General features: G+C 41.4%; 1 protein-coding gene across 2 annotated transcripts; it reads right to left on the minus strand.

Moving 5' to 3' along the window:
• Window positions 1-14,164: 14,164 nt before the first annotated feature.
• On the minus strand, window positions 14,165-24,324 carry LOC138981589 (SAP domain-containing ribonucleoprotein-like). Of its 2 annotated transcripts, XR_011460665.1 has the most exons (11): window positions 24,195-24,324; window positions 22,504-22,603; window positions 21,785-21,843; window positions 21,064-21,146; window positions 20,270-20,336; window positions 19,658-19,731; window positions 18,439-18,505; window positions 17,908-17,979; window positions 17,140-17,253; window positions 15,360-15,485; window positions 14,165-14,424 (listed from the first exon to the last, which is right to left on the minus strand). XR_011460665.1 is itself a non-coding variant. In XM_070354558.1 (10 exons), exons 1-10 carry the CDS (start codon window positions 24,231-24,233, stop codon window positions 14,383-14,385), a joined length of 717 nt encoding a protein of 238 aa, XP_070210659.1. In that variant the 5' UTR covers window positions 24,234-24,323; the 3' UTR covers window positions 14,165-14,382. The 2 variants fall into 2 exon arrangements, 1 of the variants encoding a protein (XP_070210659.1); XM_070354558.1 differs by lacking the exon at window positions 15,360-15,485 and having other exon boundaries at window positions 24,195-24,323.
• Between the last annotated feature and the right edge of the window lie 949 nt (window positions 24,325-25,273).

Genomic DNA, 25,273 nt, shown 5'->3' on the forward strand with positions numbered 1-25,273 from the left:
TCTTTTCTGAAAGGGTTATTACTGATGAAATGGACCAGGTTTCTTGTAACAAGAAATGCCTTTGCCTGGTCAGATATGGAAGTGTCTGAAAAAGCCTTTGCTTTCAACCAAGGTCTTTGCTGAACTGTGTGATAATTTTAAAACGACCCCTCAAGTTTTTTTGACTGACAACATTTTAAGTCTTGTTCATCCTAGTTACATAATGTACAAAAGTAAGAGGCTGTCTATTGTCCATTTTATAGGTGTAGTGTCATAACGGGCTTTCATTTATCAAACATTGTTTGAGCATTATTTTTCAAGCATCAAAAGCATGCTTAAAAAATCGTGACAGGTTCACCTTAGTCTTTTTTTGTTGGAAATGTATGATTATGATAAGTTTGTCGTAAACAAGTATGAAAGCACTTCTTTGTTAAGTTCATCCTCCTTTCCTGCTATTGAGTATTCTGTTGTAGATAATAATGTCCCTGAACCTTACTTAGACTACTCAGAGATACTGATTTGGAAAACAAATAGCACTGATGTACCCGATCAAAAACTTTCCCTAAAGACAGTCGTCTTAAAAAAAGATGGAGAAAAGAGAGCATGCATGGGTTCCTTTGGGTCAGGAAAACTCTGCCAAGAAAATATTTGGAACCACTAACACCGTAGGATGAGTGTTATTCTTGCTTGCTTCGGGCCTTTCTTACCTTCTGGCAATTGCTTGCAAGCTGGAACACTCATTAAATTCCTAGAGTTCTGGCTTACACATGTACATCTACACGCACCCATGAGCATGAATTTTTAAGACAAATCTGCAAATCTAGATTGTGAATGGGCAACAGAAAAGGGGCGGGAGTGTTACAGCAGCGAACATTATAATTATCTATGAAATTCTTATATTTGTGACAATTTTTGACATACTTTACAAGATTATCTATATGTTTACATAATGTGTGATGCTTTTGGACAGGTTCTGTGGGGAGGGTGGGTGATGTGTGAACTTTCCCTGCATTTTTCAGCATTGCCTTGAGCAGTTACAAATGTGAATGTTTTGTGTGTGAGAATATGAATTGCGCATTTTTAAGCCAGTTTACAGCTCTGATTTTGAAGCCTAATGTTTTTTGTTCACCTTAGTTTGACAGACTTTAAACTGCGGTTATTCCAGGAGATTCACGATAATTCATGCTTTTGCTCTGAATAATACAACAGCTCTGTTGTTGTTTCGATGAGAATTCAGTGAAAATTATTCAAGCCACTCAGCCATAGAACTGACAATATAGTGGGCACTGGTGGTGTGCTGCGCTTTCAGATCCGATTCATTCATACCCACAGATATCTGAATAGAGTTTGGTGACATCCCATGTGTAGCATGGGAGACAACTTTTTTGAAGGTAGTATACCTAGGGAAAAACTATGTGTAATCGCCCCAAGAGCTATACAGTTTGGATTGGGGGTTGTTTTTATGTCGCCGCACAACAGGAATACCTTTAAATACGTTTTTGAGCGCTGTTATTAAAATTCAAACGGCTGGTTTTGAGTGGCATTTTCAGACGCCGCACCTTCTCTGCCACTGTTGATTTTCGTCATACCTTTTGCCCTTGAGATGACACTGTGTTTCACGCATTTTTGCTGGAGGTACAGGTTTGAAATCGACCACATGACCTTCAGAGTTAAGTTTGGGGGTTGAATAGATGACTACACACATAAGGAATGCCTTAGCATCAATGTTTTTGCTCTTTTTTTCTTCAAATCTAAATACTTTGTTGGGTAGTCTTTTTAGACAGTGTACATTCTCCAATGGACAGTGTGTTTGTTTACGGTGTGCTATACGTTTTAGCCCCATAAAGTACAGAATGTGCATGCTTTGCTATATTACATTTACAAGTTTGACTTCCTGAATCCAACTGTATTTATCTGCTTCGTGTACCCATTAGAAATAAATAAAATATGAAGATGAAGGGAATCGGGGGTCACGATACAAGAGAGCCGACGTCAATAACCACTCGCCGATTTATTTAATTACTTAGCATAGTTACGAAGCATTTTTGAGCAAATCATTATAGGGGTATATATCTAAATTCAAGTGCAGCAAATGTCCCTTGAACTTTTTAAGATCCAAGAAAACATTCCCGAAATGGCTCATATATAAGTTGTACTATTTTTAATGTCCTTACCAAGAATAAGGAAAATTGCTTTTTGTCGTCAGATTTCCAACATAAAATCCATTAAATCACAGTGACAAGTTTAGTGCAAAGTTTCAAGTTTAAAGCCAGTGTAGAACTAGAATGACCATAGAACAGATGAACTATCTACAGAGCTCTGAGCTCTTTTGTGAAAGGATACAGAGTCTGTGTCAGGGTTATGAGGGTACACACTAGACCTGACTTCTACATGTTGGAGGGTGGGTCTGACCATATTTTTAAAGTACATGCACAGATTCTGTGTAGTATCTGTCTACATTTAACCACCAACACCACACAAAAAAGGGAGGGAAGCTGTGAGAGGTTTCAAACTGCTGATAACAAACAAAGGCTCTAAATGTCCACTAAAATTAACCTTGAACCAAAAAGTTCAACTTACTGTGTGCTTTACGTCAAGGTGCCATTACTCCAAATCAATATTTGCATGCCATGTTGATCAAAAAGAAACGTGTATTTTCTTGTCAATTATAAACAAAAAACTTCTTGTTCTTGTAACCATGTAAAGTATTTAAGCGAACATATTTGTATATTTGCTAAAATTATAAAAGTCACCAAAACAATAAATTTTACTTTAACTTTAAGAAATGTTACGAGTGTAACAGATACATCTATTTTCTTGAAAAAATATCCTCCCCTCATCACAGAAAAGAATAACATTTACACTTAAAATATTCACAGAACATTTAATTGTGTTTGCACTTTTAGAGAGAGAAAAAATCATGAAGCTACAATTTACATTTGATTTCATTTTCTTATATTTTTTGTTAGTTTGATGAACGGGTTTGGTCCTTTTTCTAGAGTGATTTTATGCACGAAAAAGAGAGCAGCATGCGAGCACCACTTTTGGCAAAATTCAACATATCCTAGGTCATTGAGTGGTGTGACATTGATCTGAATTTTAAAGGTACATTACTCGTTCTGGTGTAAGCAATCATGTTCACCACCAAAGATCTGTTCACGCTTTTACACAGCATAAGAGCACCCTACAATTTAAGCAAATGCCTAAAATAAACAATCGTTTAAACATGCCTGGCTGGTTCCTGTGGAGAGTGTAAATTATGTGATTCATTACTTTAGTAAGGGACATGCAGCTAATCAGCTAATTTTTCATATGAAAATTTGGACAGATTTGTGGACGTGAACATAGCAATCTACGCAGGACTGTGCTTTTAAGATGCAAGAAAAGGGATACCTTTTTTCAGTGTTTTTAGGGTGTGAAAGTAGACTGCTCTAGAAGAGACTTGATAGTGTTTATTTTTTAATGCATGTGTACATGAGTAAAGTGTTGTTCATGCAGCATAATAATATGTTCAGTTTGAGTTATTCAGCATAATACTGAGTTCAGCAGTTATTTTCTGTTGAATGGAAAGTTATTTTTCTTTTTTAAAATGTCCCCTTTGCTACAACCTAATTCTCATTATTTACATAATTATTGTCAGACATTTGTTATCCTCTTACTTTTCATTTTTTCTGTTTGTTTTTTTGGTCAAATATTGTGCATAAAAAGTGATGAGTTTTCTGGATCTGAACGTTTTGAAAATGGAGAATGTACCTTTATATTCAAGTGCTTTTTTCATGTCCTTTCAACGTAAACATGATTTCTGAACAGATATGTGGATAACTTTGTTGATGTATGATAATACAGAATTGTTGAATGTATGATGCTACATATTTCTATGTACCAATACGGGTGTCATATTTCATGATCATAAATGTGAATGGTCCTTTACCCACATGCCCCCTCTGTAATTGATAAAATGATGTTCAGTGTTCGACAGGTTGGGTGTTTTTTTGGTTGGTTTTCCCACCCTTGTAAAGTTGTTTTAGTGAAAGGTGAATGTTTTTGTTCTCAACAGAATTTAGCTTCAGTGGTACCTCTCGCTTCAGATGTTACAAAAATCTGGACAATTCAAGTCTTAAAAGAGAGAGAGTTTTAAAACAAAGGTAAATTTACAAACATGAAAAGAACTATCAAGAAACAGACCTAAAAATCTGGTCTTGATTTAGAGGGAGCCAATTAATTAACTGAGACTATGAAGTCCTAGAAAATCAGGTATTACTCTTACTGAAGAGGGAGTCTTAAAACAGGTCTTAAATGAGAGGTTTGACAGTGCAGTGGTACCATTTGATGAAAAGACACTTCGGACCAACCAAAAGTGTCGCTGAACTGCAGATGACCTGTCGTGACAAGTATAAGTTTTGTCAAGACAGACAAATTAAGGGACAACAGGTGTCCTTTATTTGGAGACGTTCTCACACTTCAAACAATGTAATGTAAAGCACACATAAAAATAGATTAAAAATTTTTTAAAACTCGAGATAGTGGTATTTTATCAGCCATTCTAAAATATCAGTGCACCTACACAAGTTGTTCATAGTTTTGACACTGGGGACGCTGCACTGTACCAAACACAATATTTGCCTTCTCTCACGTCTGTTCAAAGTTTGAAAACGTATAACCATACCGGCAGAAGCGATGTTGGATAAATGAACTGGCATATCCTTACCTCAGCAACATGATTCATGGCTGTGACCTTTGACTTGGTGTTCTGTTCCAGCAGGCCAATGCACGATGCTCTTTCGCTTGGTGAGACCTGGTCTCGTCTAAGACTCCAAAAGCCCGTATTGGAAGGAACTGACATTGCAGGCACAAATAATAGAAAGAGGGATGTTCAGTTTCTGCTCTTTTTCCTCACTGTGATTCTGGGGTGGGTGTTTTTTGTAATTATTTGTTGATCGTTTCAGTGTTTTTAAAAAAAAATTTATGTGTTTTTCTGTCAGGAATTGCAAAAAAGATAAAATGAGACATATAAGGGGAATTGATCACATACTCTGCTTCTGCCCCACTACAAACTGCTCTCTCTGTCTTTTGCTGCCTGTCTCTGTTTCTTTTCTGTCTCTCTCTGCCCTTGCAAGTTTTACTCTGTTGGCTTTAGTGCAACAAATTTAAATTAGGTGGTATCTGTAGTGTCTGTATGAGTGTCATATGAAAATTACCCAGCAGCATCATGATTACATTTGCAATGATACAGAAATGAAATAAGAATATATACATAAAAACAGAATTTTAACAACAAAAATTCACAAGCAGGGCTCAAGTTTATTTGCAGATGATCAATCTCATGTGTATTATTGTGTTCCTGCAGTGCAAAGTTTATATTTTGCGTTGCCTCAACTTGGCCTATTGAAGGGAACTTTTCATTAACGCAACAGCAGAAGTTGTAGAACAGGTGTAAACCTTCAAACATATGGAGGCTTATTGATCAGTCTAGAGCCTAACACTGCCTTATTTGTGAACAGACTATGGTTAACATTTTACTTAAGACAAGTTCAATTGCATTTCTTTTCCTTTGTTCTGGTAATAAGCAATGATGTTCACAGACTAAGAGAACAATGGATCAGTCGGACATGGATTGAAAATATGTATAGATCTCCATGTCCTGAGTAGGAGGTAGGATATGTGAAACACACAGATGATTTGAGAACATGGAACGTTGGTATGTTCAAGTCTTTCTTGTTTAATTTGCCATTAAATGTGACATATTCTGGGATTGCATGCATCGTTTTTCAACTTCAAACAGTATGATTTATTATACACCGTAATTAAAACACATACAAAAGAAAAAAGAAAAAGCTAAGAAATAGTGGTATTTTATCAGAAGTTTACAAACAGCTTCTAAATTACAGCTTGTGTGAAGAGTAGTTTCAATGAGGAAGGTAATTTTTATTTAGTCTTCAAACTGAGACAGCACAATCTTACTGAGATACAACATCGATTGAACAAACCAATATGTCTCTTCTTGACCCACCATCTAAAATGAAATCTCTGGAGTCACGAGTGAAGATTAGTTTGAGAAGATTTATGTATATATATTTCCCGAGGAAATGACAAAGTTGACAATGAAATTTGTCTCCGACTCTGCGACTTCAAGTCATATCAGCCGAGCAAATATACCCATTAGGTCACTTTCAGGCTGTGCATGCATCAGTATTATATCTCATTAAGATTACACTTTCTCTTATATCCCACATATTTACGTAAACCTCGGAGGAGTACAGTCTAGTGATATTTATTTTTATGTACGATCTACCGTAGCTGTTTCTTAGTGCAATATGTTCAATGTGCAATATATGAAGCTATTCCTTGACAACAAGACCCTCACCCTTTTGTTAAAATGAACAGTGCATAATATTTTTCATAATTATGTTCCTTCTGTTTTGCCTTCTTTTTTGAGATCACACACACACACACTCTTCTTGATTTCTTTTCCATTTAATTGATCAGTTTTGTGCACTTGTTTGATGGAAGTGTTTATGCATTCTTTTTGCAGGTTAGATTTAATTCTAACAGATTTACTGTTGTAAAGACCACTTCATATTTTCCCTCTTTGCTGTAATGCTAACAAAGTTTCTGTTTACTTTAATTTAATGATTACTTCTTATTTACATCTTTATTTGCGCCTTCTCTTGGTATATATATGTTATTTTGTAACTTATGTGGGTGACCTGTGATTTTCTTCTGAAGACGGCACACAGCGCTGTGGTGTAGTCAAAAACGGATGAAAAACTCAATCTTTGACTGTGAGATTTTTCTTATCGAGGTTTTGGGACAAGCAAGTTACAAACACGCCTCCCGTCCGCCATTCCATGTGGATGTTTTGGAAGAAGAGTGCAGGGCATTAAGGGAAAGGTTAAGTAAATTGATACGTACAAAAGTCGCAGTTTTCAATTCCTTCGTACGTCATTGTTTCTTGAACAATACTCTTGATTTTAGTACCGTTGTGTTCCTTAGGCTCTGCACTTTCCTTTGATATAAGGCTCACTGTGTATAACTGGATCCAACACGTGATAATCACTAATGAATAAAGTAACTTGTTTTTTCCGATTAAGGTACATACAGTGACTAATTGGAACCTGGTAGTGTGGAGAGTATCACCGCAACAGTTGGAATATATCCTTATGTATCCGTCTATGTATGTTTGGTTTCAATTATCTGCAAGGGGAAGTAGATATTTTGGAAAATATGAAATGCAAATGGCGGCCATAATTAATATTTTGTTGATATCTGCTTCCTCTAGCAGATAATCAAAACCTAACATACGTAGACGGATACATAAGGATGTAGACCAACTGTTGCAGTGATACCATCCTCACTGCCTGGTTCCAATTAGTCGCTGTATGTACCTTAATCGGAAAAAACTAATTACATAATTTATTAGCGACTACTGTGTTTGATCCAGTTATACACAGTGAGCCTTATATCAAAGGAAAGTGCAGAGTATTAGAAACACAACGGTACCAAAATAAAGAGTATTGGTCAAGAAACATAGGCGCACGAAGCAATTGAAAACTGTCACTTTTGTAGGTATTAGTTGACTAAACCTCCACCTTAAGCGTACTGTGTACGTGCGGCTCTGCACTGTGTGCGATCAGTACTGTGTACTCATTGAAGCCTGTGAGTGTCATGTCTCTTGGCTAGGCCTGCTCTCTTTGCTCACACAGGCGTCCATTCTTTCTATGCATAATGCATACAATTACATGTGACCCGAGGTCAGCCGAATATTGTTAAAATAAAACTTTCAAAGTAAACTCGGTGAAAGTTGGGTGCTTTTTTTTATTCAGAAAGTTTATTTTTGACTGAGCAAGTGAGTGTTAATGTATGTTGGAGTGAAAGAACAGGTGTGCAAGTAAGCATTGCAACAAAATGCGCTCAAAATTAAAAATTTTAATAATAAATTTTCATTTGATTAATATACTTACCCAACTCACATATAGCAATTAACCCATAGTTCAGTGCTGATATCGCTGTACGCGTCCCCTTAGCAACAAGGAAGACGCCTCTAAAAAAGAGTGACCGAGACCCGTAAGGGTATCCAAGTCAGCCCGTAAGGGAGGCTGCCTTCCATATGCGCGCGCATATGCCGCCATCTTGTCATTCTACACGAAGCCCAACTCACTACTTTTTTAGACCCCCATACCCCCCACAGCGGGGAGGCGGGAGGGAATAAACGATGTGAGTTGGGTAAGTATATTAATCAAATGAAAATTTATTATTAAAATTTTTAATTAAATTACATATCTTACCCAACTCACATATAGCAGATTGCTACTATAGGAGGAGGGTACTTACCAACTTAAGACCGCAGGACCTGCCCTGCAGCCACGAGAGCCGGCAAAGCCGCACTGCCATCTTGCCGCCTTGCAGCAATGTCTCTCAAATAAAAATTGATGAACACGTCCTCAGATTTCCAATAAGCCGCCGCCAGGACCTCTGATAGGCGCCCTGAGCGAAGCACGGCCACAGAAGACGCCCAAGCCCTCGCTTCGTGCGTCCTGGCTGACGTAAGAGGAAGCACCGCCCTGACCTCGCCAGACTGGCGTTGCCACCATCCATACGCTTGCTTAATGGTCAGTGAAACCCATTTAGTCAAGGTGACCTTCGAGATATCCTTCGCTCGCACAGTGTTGAGGGATATAAACAATAATTTCTGAGTTTCCGAGCGAATCGGCGAAGACCTAGACAGGTAGCTGCTTAACGCCCTGACAGGACAATTTGACAGATCGGGGTCTCCAGGAGCGAGTATATCGCTCAAGGGTGGAATACGAATGCAAGGCGAAGCCTGACCGGGCTTTTGATTTTTAGCGAGAAAATTAGACGTAAATCTCAAAGAGTAGGAGCCATCCCTCTCCAGGGAAATATCTTTAGCGAGACCAGAAAGTGCGTGCACCTCGCTACCCCTCCTAGCCGTGGCCAGCAAGACCAAAAACAGAGTTTTTCTCGTCAAATTAGGTAAACTAGCCAACCGGAGAGGCTCAAAGTCCTCCGATGCAAGGAAACGGAGAACCACAAACAGATCCCAGGCAGGGAGCTGTGATCTTGAGAGAGCTGCGTCAAGGGCAGCTCCCTTAAGCACGCTTGAAATGACACCGTCAAGATTGATCTTGCGACCGAGCTGTCTAAGAGTGGAAGAAATCGCAGACCTTCTAACTCGCAGTGAAGAAGGAGAGACCCCCCTACTAGCCAACCAAGAGAGGTGGTTGGCTACCTCCATGGACCTTGGGGAAAGATGTTGAACCTTATTCTCAGAGCACCACTTGGCCCATGCAGCCCAATGAGAAGAGTAAACGGAGCTAGTTGAGTCTCTGTGTGCTTTCTGTACCAGTTTCAAAGTTGTGGCCGAGGCCCCGGCACGACGCAGAGCGATTCTGACAGAATCCAGCCGTGAAGCTGCAACGCTTGCGGATTCTCGTGCGGGACCCCTGACCTGGGCTGTAACAGGTCGCCCCTTCGAACGCCTAGAGGAATGGGTGGGCGCACTGCCAGCCGCAGAAGGTCCGGATACCAGTGCTGGCTGGGCCAAAGAGGAGCAACCAGCACCAGCGCTGGCTTTTCCAGATCCACTTTTCTTACTACCTTCCCTAGCAGGCAAAACGGAGGAAAAGCATACGCCTGCAGATTTGACCAATCCAGATCCAACGCGTTCACCGCCCACGCCAGAGGGTCCGGGAACGGTGAGACGAAAAGGGGAAGCCTGGTGGAGAATCTCGTTGCAAACAGATCTATGCAAGGCTTGTCTACTTGAACCCAAAGGCGGTCCAACGCCTGGTGGGAGAGGGTCCATTCTGAGTGCAGAACCTTGTCCCCCCGACTGAGGGCATCCGCCAAAACATTGAGCGTGCCCTTCAGGTACTTCGCTGAGAGAAGTATGTTGTGCGAGCTGCACCAAACCAACAGACGGCAAGCGCTCTCCGACAGCTTCTGCGAGCGTGTGCCCCCCTGCCGATTTATGTAAGCGGCCACAGTCGTATTGTCCGTGTGGACTTGAACATGACTGCCCCCCAGAAGCGGCAGGAAAGCCTGTAAACCCAGAGACACAGCCTCCAGCTCCAGCACGTTTATGTGCTGTGGAGCTAGGGAGAGATCCCACAGACCTGAGGCTGTCTGATCGGCCAGATGAGCACCCCAGCCTGTCATGGATGCATCTGTAACAAGAATGTTCTCCGGCGCCGGAGGAACGATCGGAACACCCTGAGAGACCCAGGGGAGCAGCCAAACACTTGTAGTGTTGTTGAACCAACTCCCCAGTCCTATGCGAACATTCCAGCCCTGAGAGGCTTGGTCCCACTGCCTCCTCAAAGCCGCCTGAAACGGCCTCTTGTGGACCCTGCCTAGAGGCACAAGGGGAGCCATCGATTCCATCTGCCCCAGTAGGGAGGACAACTCCCGGGCCGTGGACACACTCTTTCCTTTCAACGAGCGAACCAAGTTCTGAAGCTTGTCCACCCTCTTTTGAGAGGGACGGACTAACCACTCCACCGTATCGAAATCCATGCCCAGGTAAGTGAAGCGTTGGGATGGTTCTAACTCTGACTTCCCTAGATTGACTGTAAAGCCCAGCTGAGCCGCCAGGTCGAGAACCCTCGCAGTCTGAGTTCTGCACATGTACTGGTCCTGATGCAGATTCAACCAATCGTCTAAATACGCCCGTAGGCGTACCCCCTCTTGTCTGACAAGGGAGCAAAGCTGGCGAACGACCAGCGTGAAGATCCAGGGGGCCAGGGAAAGCCCGAAGGGGAGTGCCCGAAATTGAAACACTTTCTCGCCCCACAGAAAGCGCAGCCATTTCCTGTCTTGAACATGCATGAGCACATGGAAATATGCGTCGGTGAGATCCACCGACGTGGCCCAATCTCCCGGACGCAGAGCTTCCCTTACAGAGAGAGGAGTCTCCATGACAAACTTGACTACCCGTAGGTATTTGTTCAGGGTGGACAGGTCCAAAACAGGCCTCCATGCCCCTGAGGCTTTGGGCACCACAAACAGCCTGCCGTAAAAGCCGAGGGACTCTCGATCTCGAACTTCCTCTATCGCACCCTTCAGGAGTAGGGAAGCCACCTCCGCATGAACGGCTGACTTGGCTTCCGGGTCCACGGGATATCTGAAAGGCGGAGGTATCCTGGACAGAGGTGCCTTCCCCTCTGCCCAGAGGAGACGGAATCCCGAACGCACTATTCCCAAAATCCACCGGCTGGACACCAGGCGTGTCCAGGCGGCCAAGGCCCTGGAGGGGCCACCCGCCGCCACCACGGCGGGGGTTACTGGGAATAGTGGCTCGGGAGACCCTCATTGGGGGTGAGGCTTGTGCCCCGACCCCCGAGAACCCCCAAAGGAGCCTCTCTTCGGGTAAGGCGCGCCTCGCCCCCTACCCCGAAAAGAGGTGGACTGATTTTGCATCTTGCCCCCCCCAGACGAAGAAGGCTGAGCCTTACTCTGGGAGGTAGGCTTGCTCTGAACCTTCTGAAAGCCGTGGTGAGCAATCCTTGCAATAGCCAGATCCCTAGCGTCCTGGGTTTCCTTCTGCAAAGCGTCCAAAGAGGAAGTACCCAGCAGCGACCCTTCCGTAAACGGGGATACCTTAAGTCTGTCAATGGTACCCCTGTCTCGGATCTTTGAACCCGCCAAAAAGGCAGTTCTGCGGGAATGTACAGCATGCCCGTAAAGCCTGGCTGCCAAGCTCAATTGTTCCTGAGAGACCTTGGCAAGCGTCGCCAACAGAGTTGTCACATCCTCCTGGGAGGCGTCGTAACGGAACTCAAACGGGTCTAACGAAGAAGCGATAGACCTAGACAAAGAGCGTTGGAGAGAACTAGAGACGGAACCCAACTCGAGCAGAGATCTACCCGTCTCCTCCAAAGCCTGAAGAGCAGACTCCGTGTAAGGGACTACCCTATCCCTGGCATACCCGTCCTCCCGCAGAGAAAGCAGTTCCGGAGTCACCGGTAGAACTGATCTCGGCAAAGCGAAAGAGTCAAGTAGAGCGACGGGACGAACCGACAGTTTAGAGCTCTTGAGAGCGCAGAACAAGGAACGTGTTGACCCGCTTTAGCCAACCAGGGGCCCACCACCTCCGGCGCCTCCCCATGCTGTGACAACAGCGGAAAGGCATCGGACATAGCTCGACCTTTCGCAAAAACCTTCGACATCTCGACCGCCACAGAGGGGGACTCCCGGAATCGGAACGAACTTTTCGGTTCCTTAGCACTCCTGAAATCCCCTAAGGCAGAAGGAGGATGGACAAACTGAGATTTGTTCACCGCCACCTCCTCCTCGAGATATTTCGAAGCCACTCCAGCCGCCAGAGCCACCGCATCTGGCAGCTGCCGTGGCAAAAAGAATCCAGCACCTTCAGCCTGAGAGGCGGCACCGTCATCCAGGTAGCCGTCGTGCCCTTCCGTGCACTCCGGAGACTGGTCCCCGTACTGACTAACAGAGTCAAGTCCAGAGCCAGCCATACTACCACCAACTTCCTGCCCCCTGGGCGGAAGCAGATGCCCTTCAACCTGACTACGGCCAGGAAGAATAGGAACATCTGTTCGCTTGTCAGGGCTCTTCGCACCCACTGACACCCCGACTAAGCGGTGGATATCAGCCAGTGTTTCAGAACTTTCACCTGGGATGAGACCCGAGGCTACTCCCTCAAGACAACGCTCACGTGGAGTGCACATACCTTGTGAAGAAGAACGGACACCGGCCGGAGACCCCACGGGAGCCTGAGAGATCCCATCCTGAGACGCATGCACGTCCGCCCTCGTAACAGTAGCAGAGGGAGGCAAACGCACACTGGCCAGCGACGACGTACCACCGACCCCTGCCGGCAGCGCACGTATCTCCGCCTTAGTTGACGAAACTTCAGCCGCTAAGGCCGAAACCTGAGAGCTTAATGTCAAAAGCAAAGAAGCAAAATCCGCAGATGCAAGCCCAGAACCTACAGGCGAGACATCCCCTACAACATGCTTAACCCCGAGCAAGGGCTTCTCCGTAGGTTTAGCAGACGAACCGGAAACTCCGGGCACGCCAACAACAACATCACTACATTTTTTGGATTCTGAACCCGAAAGAGACACGGGCGTATCGCCGTGCGTTTTAGAACTTCTAGAGCTTTTCTTAACAGGAGAGGGCGAAGCAGCTACATGTTTAGATGTTGACCTCTTCCCGTCCGCATTGTCGGCCATGATGAAAACGACTCACAAACAAATTTGGAAAAAATTTCGTAAGTCCGAAAACAAGCCAACAATGCCGCCAAAATTCAGGTAAAAAAATGGAAAGATCTCACCTCAACAGCAAATGCGAAGTCCGGTGACAAGAAGACACCAAGGGGAACACAAACCAGGTCTGGAAGACCAAGCAAGTAGGCTGAAAACACAGCCGGAGCGTACCAAACACGACCAGCTCCACTGATCGCTGAGAGTAGAATGACAAGATGGCGGCATATGCGCGCGCATATGGAAGGCAGCCTCCCTTACGGGCTGACTTGGATACCCTTACGGGTCTCGGTCACTCTTTTTTAGAGGCGTCTTCCTTGTTGCTAAGGGGACGCGTACAGCGATATCAGCACTGAACTATGGGTTAATTGCTATATGTGAGTTGGGTAAGATATGTAATTTAATGGTTTTTAGTGTAAGTTTATACTCTTAAACAATGTTAAGGTTTAGTTTTCATTGTGGAAGCATGCCGTTACAGTGCTTTATTTTGCCAGTGTTTCAAAACACACACTGGTGAGCACCGTTCATGGCCCGGACCCTGTTGTAGCACGTGCATAACAAGTGTTTGCTCTGGAATGTTTTACACTGATTTCATAGGACTTTGAAAAACCCCTTTTCCGCAAAAAGCTAAATGTTTCCACATGTTTAGCACAACACAATAAAACTGTCTGCAGAAAATGTTTCTAGACCAACACTCACAGTTCTTTTGTGAATTCTATAAAAGGCAAGGCTCTAATAAATCATTGGACCTTTCATCAGGAAATTTTTAAAGATGGCATGCATTTTCTTGACTGGTCATTAACTTTTTGTTGAAGAGTATACATCTGGCTATCATTACATCAGTGGTAAAGTTATCCTCAGTGGTAAAATTATTCTCACCCTTAATATAAGTGCAGACAAACACGCACACACCATACAACACTGAAACAAGACTGATCAACAAAGAGCAAAGCAATCCTTTCTTTTCTCATTTTTTCAATGAAAAGACTTTCATACATTAAGTTAAAAGTAAAACGAACCGCAGGACTTATGCCACTGAACCGTTGTGAAGGTGGCACAAGTTATAGGCTAAAAGGTGATCCATGAAAATTAAAACAGCCATATTATGATGTAGATGCTGCAAGATGATGAGATGGGGAAGAGATGAAAAACGCCATCATCACGTCAACCCAAACCTCTCAGCTCGCTTGTTCTTCTTCTCCTGGAACATAAGAATACCTGGAGTCAGCACACGTATATATACATAACCAGGTACGCATCTTGTACAAGAATAGTGAACAGGAGAACGAGGGGGAATAAGGTTTTCCAAATAAAAAATCAGAACAAATTCTAATATCTGCTCGTTTTTTGTCTGAGGATAAAGATATAAGAAATGATAATGACTCACAAATTTGGACTGTTGTCTAAAGCTTCTGTTGTCTAAAGCTTCAAAATTAATCATAAATCATGTCAATTTTCATATAAAAAATGAATACCCAGAGATGATAAAAAAAAGGAAGATTCTCACCCCATATTGGGCCAGAACCAACACAAATAAATTCACTTGACTGATTATTTGTAAAATCAGTAGGTCATTTTCAAAACCAAGTGCTTAGCTCTTTTAAAGGCACAGACATTTTGCGGGTAACTTGGCTGACTCTCAGCTAAAACGATCTGTCACTTAGAATTTAAATGTTACTCACTAACCAATAACAACCACTGACACCTGCTTGTCTATATCCTGGGCAATATTTACCACAGCTATAAATTATCTACCAGAAAGCAGCCATAATCTAACAAAGCATTTTTAGACCAAGTTTATACTGGATCATAATAAGTTTTTTTTTATAAAAATGTCCACCTGGAAGGAAGCATTGAACAAGATGCTGGTCATTAAATGCCCTCTTCAAATTAGCATCTACTTAGCTTAAGAAAAACTCATTAACACAAGACATTTCTCAAAAATAATATCAACTCAGGAAGATACATGCATTCATAAACTAATAAATGTCCGCTCTTCAAGAAAGCTGGGGAAAAAAACCAAATCAAAATGTTAACTAAAAATATAAAAACTGTTCAATACCAATTTCAAAAGTCTGCAACTTTCTAAGTGTTTGAATTTCATGTTTTTGTGTGTGTGTGTTGTAAATGAAATACCTTTTGAGGGAGTAAACAGGGTCAAGTCAACTACGGATATATCAATCATTATAGAAAAGTGTATCAGCCATGGGCTGGGCCCACCACGGATACAGCTGTAAACCCCGTGCTGCCAGTTAAGGAGTTCTAGACAAAAGACAAATGACAAAAACAGCCTTCAATTTTTGTCAGTTTATTATTTTTGAGCCACGCATGGAAACAACACAATGTGAGAAGCTACTGTGATATCACTTTTCATTGTTTCACATCTTATACAAAGCCAGTACATCAGTACTGTATTCCTCAACTGAAATCACAGTGATAACTTCAAGCAGCACATATATGATGTGCAAATCTGTATTGAAACAAAGTGGTGGTCACACCTCTCAAGTGCGCCAAAATTGAGTAAAAATGTCTTGCCAGTCGATCAGAGGATCTCTTTTAATCATTGCCTGGGTATAATTACTTCAGTGAAGGCACACAGTGCAAGTGAGTGGCCTTGCAACAACATGTGTGCGTGGCTTGCTGTAAAAACTGCATGAAATTAATCATGTATTTATATTCTATGCTTTCCCTGTTAGTAAACACGTGACGCAGCAGCAAAATTGAAGAAGATTGTCTTAAAACTGTTTGAAATATGAGCCAGAAAAAACGACTGGGCAATTAAAAACTGCTTGATGCATGATTTAGTAGAACTCCTGCTGCAGGAAGGTGAACCGGCTTACATCACAGGGGCATTTATTATCCGCAGAACACAAGTCGAACAGTTTGAAACAGCTACTTCTGGAGAAGAAGATTAGATTGGTTCCTCTGAAAAGGAACCACAGGCCTGCCATACGGTTTTTCTCATTTTCTCCATCTGCCTATTTTGCACCTGGTTACAATTTTACGAAACGTGCTGCCCTCACAGCAGCTGTCAGAATTATCTAAAATGTTGAAACCAAAGCTAAATGTATGCTCTGCATCGTGTGAACAGCATTTTCCAACAACTTTATTCTGTAAATGGTAAAACTAAAATAATGTCAACATTGCATAAAATTACCCCTGAATGTTTATAAAGTAATATCACACGCTTTCCTTCTTTGCCACTACTAAAGCAAACGTGTGCAAGATTGTATGTTACACGCTTAAGGAGCATGGCAAGAACGGATTCAAACTCAAAATCGTCCCTCCAAAAGCCAAAAAATACACACACGAATTTTATTTCTCCTGCTGTTATCGTTTCTTCTCTTTGCAAATTCTTCAACGCTCAAAATACTGAAAACGGCATCCCAGACGACAGTACTGTTTCCCTTCGCGAATTTAGCTTCCCTTGGAAAGTGGCTCGCTCAGGAGGCCTGTTAGTCTGACACTATAAGGACAGAGTTCTGAACATAGATGACAAAGATTCCGGAATGAACAAACATTTCACGGATGCAGACACAGAAAGACGTCATGAAGAATGCGATGCTTAAAAAAATACAGTCTGTGACGTCATTCACATATACCGAGACGTCATTCACAGTTGTTCGGTCACTTCCGTCAAAAAGTAGATCTCTCCACAATGGCTGCTCCTGTGTTTAGGTTTGTCAAGCTTGAGTACACAAAACGTGTTTGTTCTCTCCTCTGTTGAAGCTGTGAGACATAAATGCTATTCCGACTTGGTCGTGTGACAGAGTTTTCTTCTACACTCGATTAGCTGATGTCTAACTCAGCCTGACGGCTTCGTTAGACAATCAACGTAATCTCGTGTGGAAGAAAACGTCTGTCACACGACCAAGTCGGAATAGCAGGTATTGTTACAAATTTAGAATCAACTTACATCTGTCTCCTTGTCTGTTGAATTAAGTTTGACTTTTTTAGGCTCGGGTGCTGAAGAAGACAATGTGTTTCCAAAGCGTTCCAGCCTTTTCCTCTTCTTTTCATCCTCATCAACCTGGAGTGGAGACAGTACATGCTTGTGTCAATACATCCACACACACGCACGCGCGCACACACACACAGAAAGCAAACTCTGTGGCAGTTACCTCAACATGTTTACCCTAAAACCACAGGCAGGATCTTTTGTTGCGTTATTACATTTATCCCCTTACTTATCTTTGAATTCTCTCCATGTCTTTACTCTCTTATTTGGACTACTAGCAAGCCACACACATACTAACACACACATTCTGTACCTATGCAGAATCCGTATTTAAGGCTCACATCGACAACCCAACGCAATTGTGCTCTTTATTACCTGCCGTTGTTATTGTAATGCCCCAGGCATGAACAACCTTTCATTCTGAGCTTTCACTTAGAAATTCACTTTGAATATAGCTGTACTAGATGATGATCCAACAAATACAGAAAGTCTTGAACCCAGACATGGATGAAAGTCGCTTTTTCATTTCAATGCTTGTGAGTTGCGGATGAAAGTCACTTCTTAATTCCAATGCTTGTTAATCTCTCAGGTGCCAGGAGCTTGGTTCCACATAGCTCTCATTTACATTTGTTTTTCACATCTTATCATCAGCACTCTGTCTCACTTGGTCATGATTTTATCTTTCGTACACAGACACTCAAAATCACCTTACTGTAGGAAACTTACCTTTGATAGTTTGTTTGATACAACCGCTCCAAATCTTTCAGCTCGTTTCTTCATCTTGTCAAGGTCTTCAGCCTGCAAAAAAACAACCATACATGTATCATCTAATAAGATCACACACACACAAAGAAAACAACAACCAAGAACCTTCATAGTACATTTATTATGTTTAAGCACATTTATAAGATAATGTCCACTTTGTCTATGCATGTACACCCATGTTCATATGTGTGTGTCTGTGTGTGTAAAAAGAAAAGGAAGTGTTGGGCACCCACACACACTTACATGGACGTGTGTGTGTGTGTTTAGTGTGTGTGTGTGGGTGTGTGTGTACATGTGTGTGTGCAGGCACTTGTCTGTATGTCTGTCAGTTCGTATGTGTCTGACTCATTGTATGTGTGTCTGCGCTTTTGTTTGTATGTATACATGAAAGAGGCAGGCTTTTTTGACACTACACATGACAGAAAGTCAGACACACAGAAAGGCTGGCAAGCAGAAATACAAGCTGACAAATAAACATAATACACTACGTACGGTTGCAGGAGTTGATGCAATTTTTCCGGAGCCAGCTGTGGCTGTGGCTGGAGTTGGCAACCCAAACCTGTAAACATATCACGCACGACTTTAGCAGAAATGGAGAAGAAACAATGCAAACCAACAAAGATAAAATCGTTTATCTGCGGTAAATGTCAATCTCACTGAAAACATTCTTATACAATTTTCTCAGAAAAGAGGGGTAGAGGGGGTCAGGGTCGACTGAACTTGAAGAATATTCATTACCACATGACTTTACTGGCTGCTATGCATGATCGGAGGGGCTTTGGTCACAGCTCAGCAGGTCATAAATTCTTCATCTTCGCCAGCTGGCTAAGAAAAAAACATGTTTCTGAGAGAGACGCTCACACTATCACTCATTTTCAGCTTGCACAAGTTTCCTGGCGGTATCTTAAACAAAGTGATGTTTCTAAGAGAGACACCAGGGCTTGCCAAATTTCTGTATTTCCCAGGGAAATGTAAATCCAATTTCTACATTTCCCCCCAACTATTTAGGTTTCCCGTACATTTCGAAAAAAATCACCTTGAAAACTAATCTTTTGAATTTGACAAGCCAATGAAAAGATAACATCAACGCTTTAAATTCTCTGTTTGACAGTTTTGGTTGTCTTTGACTTAGACACACACACATACAAACCACAGATATAATTATTCAGTTGTGGCTCTAATGAAGTGTTAGTATCTCTTTGACAAGAAGTTGATATCTGGGTTTGTCACAGTGACACTCTACACAGTTTTGTAGGAACAGCCAGACCGAGGGCCTGCCCCAAGCTCTTCGTGATCAACAGCAGATTGAGAAGCAGCCACTTTGTGTCCTTCCGGATGTATAATTGTAAACAGCTCATTCATTGGCTAAATTCCAAGTACGGACCAATCAAATTTCGCGAATCAAAATACATTTTCGATTTGTCAGGAAGGGAAGCAACTCTCTTGTTTCACAGCAGACGACAAAACCAAAGACTCGGCAACGAAGCAGACATCGCAAATACTGTTTTCTTTTATCTGTGAATGGACAGGCTTTGCGGAACGTGTTTAAGGTAAACAAAAATCATCCAATGTGCATTTTGAGAGATACAATTGTTGTCTTTCCCGCGGGAAAGCAACCTGGGGAATGTGTACTTCCCGGCCAATTTTTACCTTTCCCCGGGTTACGGGAAATGGGATTTGGCAAGCCCTGGACGCTCAAACTTCCACTCACCTTTCAGCTCGCACAAGCTTTTTGGCAGTATCTGAAACAGCTCCTCCAAACTTTTCTGCCCTGGCTTTAAGTTTCTGGAAACAACAAAAACATGTTTGAATATCCAAGCAACACTACACTGTAATATGCTTAAATCATTAAATAGAAAACGTACAAATTTACAGGTGTGCTGGGGCTACATGAGGTCTGACCCTTAAACTAAAAACCCCAAGAGCCCTAAACCTGAACATTCACTGCTGTTTTGAAACATAAGGGTATGCCGGACACTCAAACCTGGAATCAGTTTCTATTCTTTTTCCCTAAACTAAAACACCCCTGATATTATCATAAATCTCTCCACCCTTTTCAACCATTGATCAACCCTATCATCGAGATTGCGACATGAACTGCTGGTGGAAGAAGTATTGAGATTAACTCTACAATGAGATTTCGAAGTCAACCAAATATCAGAAGAAGAATTCTGAACAAAAAGAAAAATAGGGTCAAGGAGAATATTTTGGGCATTTATCAAATATATTGCGTGAAAATGTGTTCATCACCCTGAGAATGGTTCTGGAAAAACTTGACTTAATGTAAAAAGAAGACATTCTCATGTAAAACTAAGGTACTTACATCAGCATCAGGCAACTCTTTCAAGGAAACCGCCTTTTTCTGGTCATCTTTTTTGAGATCAAAAACACTGCAACACAGATATCCTGTGTTAAACTGCATTCAAATTGCAGTTGTTGAAGAACATCAACACACGTACACGCACTCACACGTACAGACACACACACACACAGGCAAGCACAATCAAACAAGAACAACACACAAGCTGGGTGTTAAGGTTTGTCAATGATGTGTGCACCATTGCCCAATTTTCAGTCCGCTCAGCTATAACTTGTTTTGATGGAATTTACATTTGGAGTTAGACTGTAATACTTAACGAATCTTAAGCTGGGATCCTCCTAGGTGTTTTGTAAACCAATACAGCAATACAATAGAACCCGTCTAGAACGACCAGCCAAGGGGCAGACCAAAAGTCGTCGTTATTTACAGGTGGTCAATATGGAAAGTTGAATTAAATACGGGGAAAAAACTCTTCGGACTTGTTTGGGTTGGTCTTTGTTGGCAGGTGGTTGTTACCGAGAAGTGGTCGCCAGGGCAAGTTCGTCTATACTACCTAAAAGACAATAAGTTACATCCCCCAAAACTTACAATTTGATTTTGGGAATGTTTTGCTCATTTTCTCTACCCTTTCCCTGTGAAAACACACACATAGGCTGTACACTTAGGGTTTTATCTTGGGGAAAAAACATTTCTTTTCGCTTTCCCTTTCCACATGTACACAAGTTGGGGGACTTTTTGTTTTTCTCATTTTCTCTAACCCTCCCCTTACCACTCACACACACGGTCAGGGAACTTACATTTCTGTCTTGGTGACGTCTTCCTTGGGAGCTGCAACAGCGGGAGCAGCAGCCACAGCTGCTACTTTGGGCGCTGTGTCACCCTGATTGATAGAAAACACAAAGCATGTCAAACTGAATCATTTCTGATAAATGGAACAAGTCACCTCTAACACTCAACACAGCCAGAGCAGACATACCATCCCCAGAACGTAACTATTAGAGTGATTGCCATCTCTACCCAAAAATAAACAACAAAATTTCAGTTAAAACAAGTATATATGTGTAACACTGACAGTTTTAAATACTCTCACAACTTTGTAAATCAAATTTGTAAGCTTTTCTAAAACTTCATGTTAGTTGTTACCTGACTCAAGTTCATAGACCTCAGAGTCAGAAGCTCTGTCTCAGTCTCAGTATGAGGAACACAGACAAGGGCCTAATCTCAATGTAGTCATAACATTAACAAGATTATCATGGTAAATGTATTAACTTCAAGAAGTTCAGGAAAAGAATGCAGTCACAGTCAAAATACTTGACTAAAAAAAACAACCATAGGAAAAGCACTACTTCAGAGTTCAGTACTTGGTATTAAACTTAAAAACTTATAACATGTGAGCATTTGTCTCCAGGTCAAGGGAGCATGCAGTAGTGATCATATGAACCACACATACCCTCACATTGCCTATTTGCTTTTAGAAATGACTAAAAATAACAACAACCAAGTCTTAGAAAGACTGACCACAAGCTGGTCGATGCTCTTCTCTACATTGTCCACTTCATTGCTACCTGCTTCTGTTCCTGCAAGCACAACAGAGAAGTTTCAGTTAGTACATGTACTTTCAACACTATCACCAATCTTCTATTGTTCTAATCTATAATTTGTATAAAGCTGGTTTCTGTGTGTGTGTGTGTGTGTGTGTGGGGGGGGGTTTGATGACGAAAGGCTCTGAAATGGCTGCAGTGATTTAGACCGGAATTGCAGAGTATGTTATTTGCCACTCGAGTCGTGTCAATACTGTTATAAGGTACTTTGAAAAACCAAACTTAAAAAGAATTGTTAAAACTCATAAAAGCTGTGAAAAGCAGTAGATATCATATGCGCTATCGAAGAATCCGCCAGTCTGGGCTGTCCAAACTTGGCTCACGTCTCCTTTCTGTGTCGTCAATTTATTTACATCACTGTCTTTCACTGCGTCATGATGTTTGTGGCGTCATTGTCGAGTGCTAAGTTTCAGCCAGACAAGTCTCAAGGACACGAGGCTAGCCAAGAATCTTTGCTTCTTTGTGCTTGAGGGAGTCTCAATATGGAGGTAAATTTACAGACGTAATGAACAGAAAATTAACAAACAAAAAATACAACTAGAGTCTTAAAAGGAGGAGGTTTTAACAAATGGGGGATTGGGGCATCTTAAAAGGGAGGTTCCAGAGTAAGTACTACTATGTGACCACTACCAGTACCTTCCACTTCCAGAGACTGTTCCAGCCTCTCCAAGAGAATATCTTTGGTGCCAGTTGTGGCCAGGCCCTTGTCTTTCAGCTCCTTCTTCAAGTCAGCCACCTGCACTCACAAGCAAAATGACACAACTTCAAAAATGAATCCAGATCTACTTCTTCTACCTGACAAGACTACAACTCCACGTGGTGGTCCAAACTTTAAATATTTTTTTTTTATGAGTGTTTGCTCTCAAATTTAGATTCAAAACAGTGTTTTTGCCAGGCCTCGGTCTTCGGTCTCTGACGCATTCCTTTCTGATTTGATGCATTGGACCTAGCCTTGTCCGGTCGATGGACCGATAGTTTTTACGTTTTGGTGGTCAACTGACCGATACATAGTCGTACAAGGTCTGCAATGAATGGAATGAGAGTTGCAAAGTCGGAAAACAAACCCCGATCGAAATGCTCATGTTCACTATGAGTATGAGTGAAAATTCACTCGGTGCCGAGTCCATGTTTGTCGTCATTGACACTCGAGGCTGCGTTTACGGAAATACCCGATCCAGCCGGTGTACCTATTTACCGAAAACGGCGCAAACAGCAGAAAGTTCATCAATATAATACTACGGCATGGTAATGCGAAGATCAGGCAGGATCCCTACATTCGCACACGTACCGGGCACTGTATTGGAAAGGGTAGGCTAGAAATGTCAGGCTCTTTCTCCTAGCAAAGTTTATGAACAATGAAAACTAGGATTGTTCAATGGCTTTACTGTCATTTTTGCGTAAAAAGATTGATTTAACTCCGGACTGTAAGTTACTTTGCATTGCATGTATCAAAGGTATGGCGGTACAATTTGGACCTATTGTTTTGTTTTAGGGAGGTCCAAATGACCTATTGTCTTCTTAGGCTGGCAACAACACTGAAACACATCTTTTTTTCTGTAAATAACTTAATTTTCTCTTAAAAATTCAAAATACCTTTCTTCAACAAGTTCAACTCTTTCCCCTGCAATTGCAAATAAATGTGCAAGTTTCCACAACAGCGTTGTACAAGCTTTTTCACAAGGACTAAAAACAACAAATACTTAATTGGTAAAAATCAACGGTCTGGATGTTTCCTGTGCATTGTGAATGCATGTGATTGTGAGCATTTTTTTTATGACACCATTTTGAAATTGACAATGAGTGAATTACTTGAAGAACCTTATTTTATAAACTCAACTTAGCTTTGGGGCTGGGATTGGGATACTAAACTTGATTTTCAATCATTTTAGTCTGTACTGCTTCAGTGCTTTTTTGCAAACTTATGACTGCACAAAGCAAGGTGCAAGTAGGCCTATACACAATTTTTGTAACACTAACAGTAACAGTACTAACACTGCTTAAAACAATTAATAATAGTAATAAAAGGATGAACAGCTACAGATGGCACAATGTCTCATTTCGGCTCGTATTTCTTATGCATCAACCTAGTTATTAGTAATATTTAGTACTATTTGAATCAAACTTGATGGAACTCAAACGATAGTAAACGGTAAAGTCAGTTTTAAAGTGACGAAGTCATAAGAGCTTGCACGACCAAGCAGGGGTGGGGGGGAGGGAGGTGCACGCAAAGCAATCAAACATAAGAAGTTTCTTAAATGTGAATTCTAAAGAAAACTCTCATAAATCTAGAAGAGTTGCATCTCCAAATCGGATATTTTTGCCGGTACCTTCATCTTCTTCAGTTCCTCCATGCTGATGGTCGCCATTTTGTTGCAATCGTATTTTCGACGCTGACCATAAACCGAAATATCATGAAATATCGCAAATCATCGACGAATAGCTCTTTCTGGCCTGTGTTGTGTGATCCAAGTCTGATAATTAAACATGAACATAAGACATTCTGTAAATTTCAATGGAAGAAATCAGACATTTTTACGTTTTCAGTGATCTAAAAAAAAGAAAAGAATTATGAATGAATAAGGTAGAAATAGTACATACCCCTAGTAAATGTTGTAAATGCTTGGACAAACAATTATGTTTTTGCCAGTGACTGATTACAGGGAAAGAAGGCAAATGTCGCACTCAAAGCTCTATAACTCGTTTAAAAAAATAACAATCACCCCAGAAACTAAGGCCCCCCCCAAAAAATAGTCTGTTTACGGTAACCCAACCGACCCTATTTTTTTCGCGCGACCCTAGACTTTTTTTTGGCATTTGGGAAAAAAACCAAAAAAAAACAAACTTTTGGTTTTTTTGCAAAATAACGTAAAAATATGGTTTTTTGGGGGAAAAAAAAGAAAAAAAAGAAATCCTGACCTACCGACCCTATTTTTTTGGCCTAAACAGACTTTTTTTTTGTGGCCTAAGCATACACAAAATAATGACAAGGACTGAGCGTTCAGCAGTCAATTTGTGTTGAAATAAAAGAGTTAAATTAAAGTGCAAATAAAGGAATATTTATTTCACTACCTGGGGAAAATAAATCCTTTCTTTGGTGCATGTTGACACAATAGTATAACTGCCACAAAAAGTAACATACCAGTTTTAAAAATCTTAACTTCTCAAATTGAGATCAATTAAGGTATTGAATTGTCTTGAGTGTACTTTTTGGTTATGTTGAGTTTTTGTCACATGTTACGCATTAACTCATATTGTGTAAAATATAACTGAAGATCCTTGGTGAATTTACATCCAAGATTTTATGACAGGAATGTTAAGACAGGCATGCATGTTCAAGTCCTAAAAATTGCTCATAACAGACTAAACTTTTAACATTGTTTCAAACATAATGAACCATATTATAAGA

The sequence above is a fragment of the Littorina saxatilis genome, linkage group LG12, assembly GCF_037325665.1.
Source record: "Littorina saxatilis isolate snail1 linkage group LG12, US_GU_Lsax_2.0, whole genome shotgun sequence".
NCBI lineage: Eukaryota > Metazoa > Mollusca > Gastropoda > Littorinimorpha > Littorinidae > Littorina > Littorina saxatilis.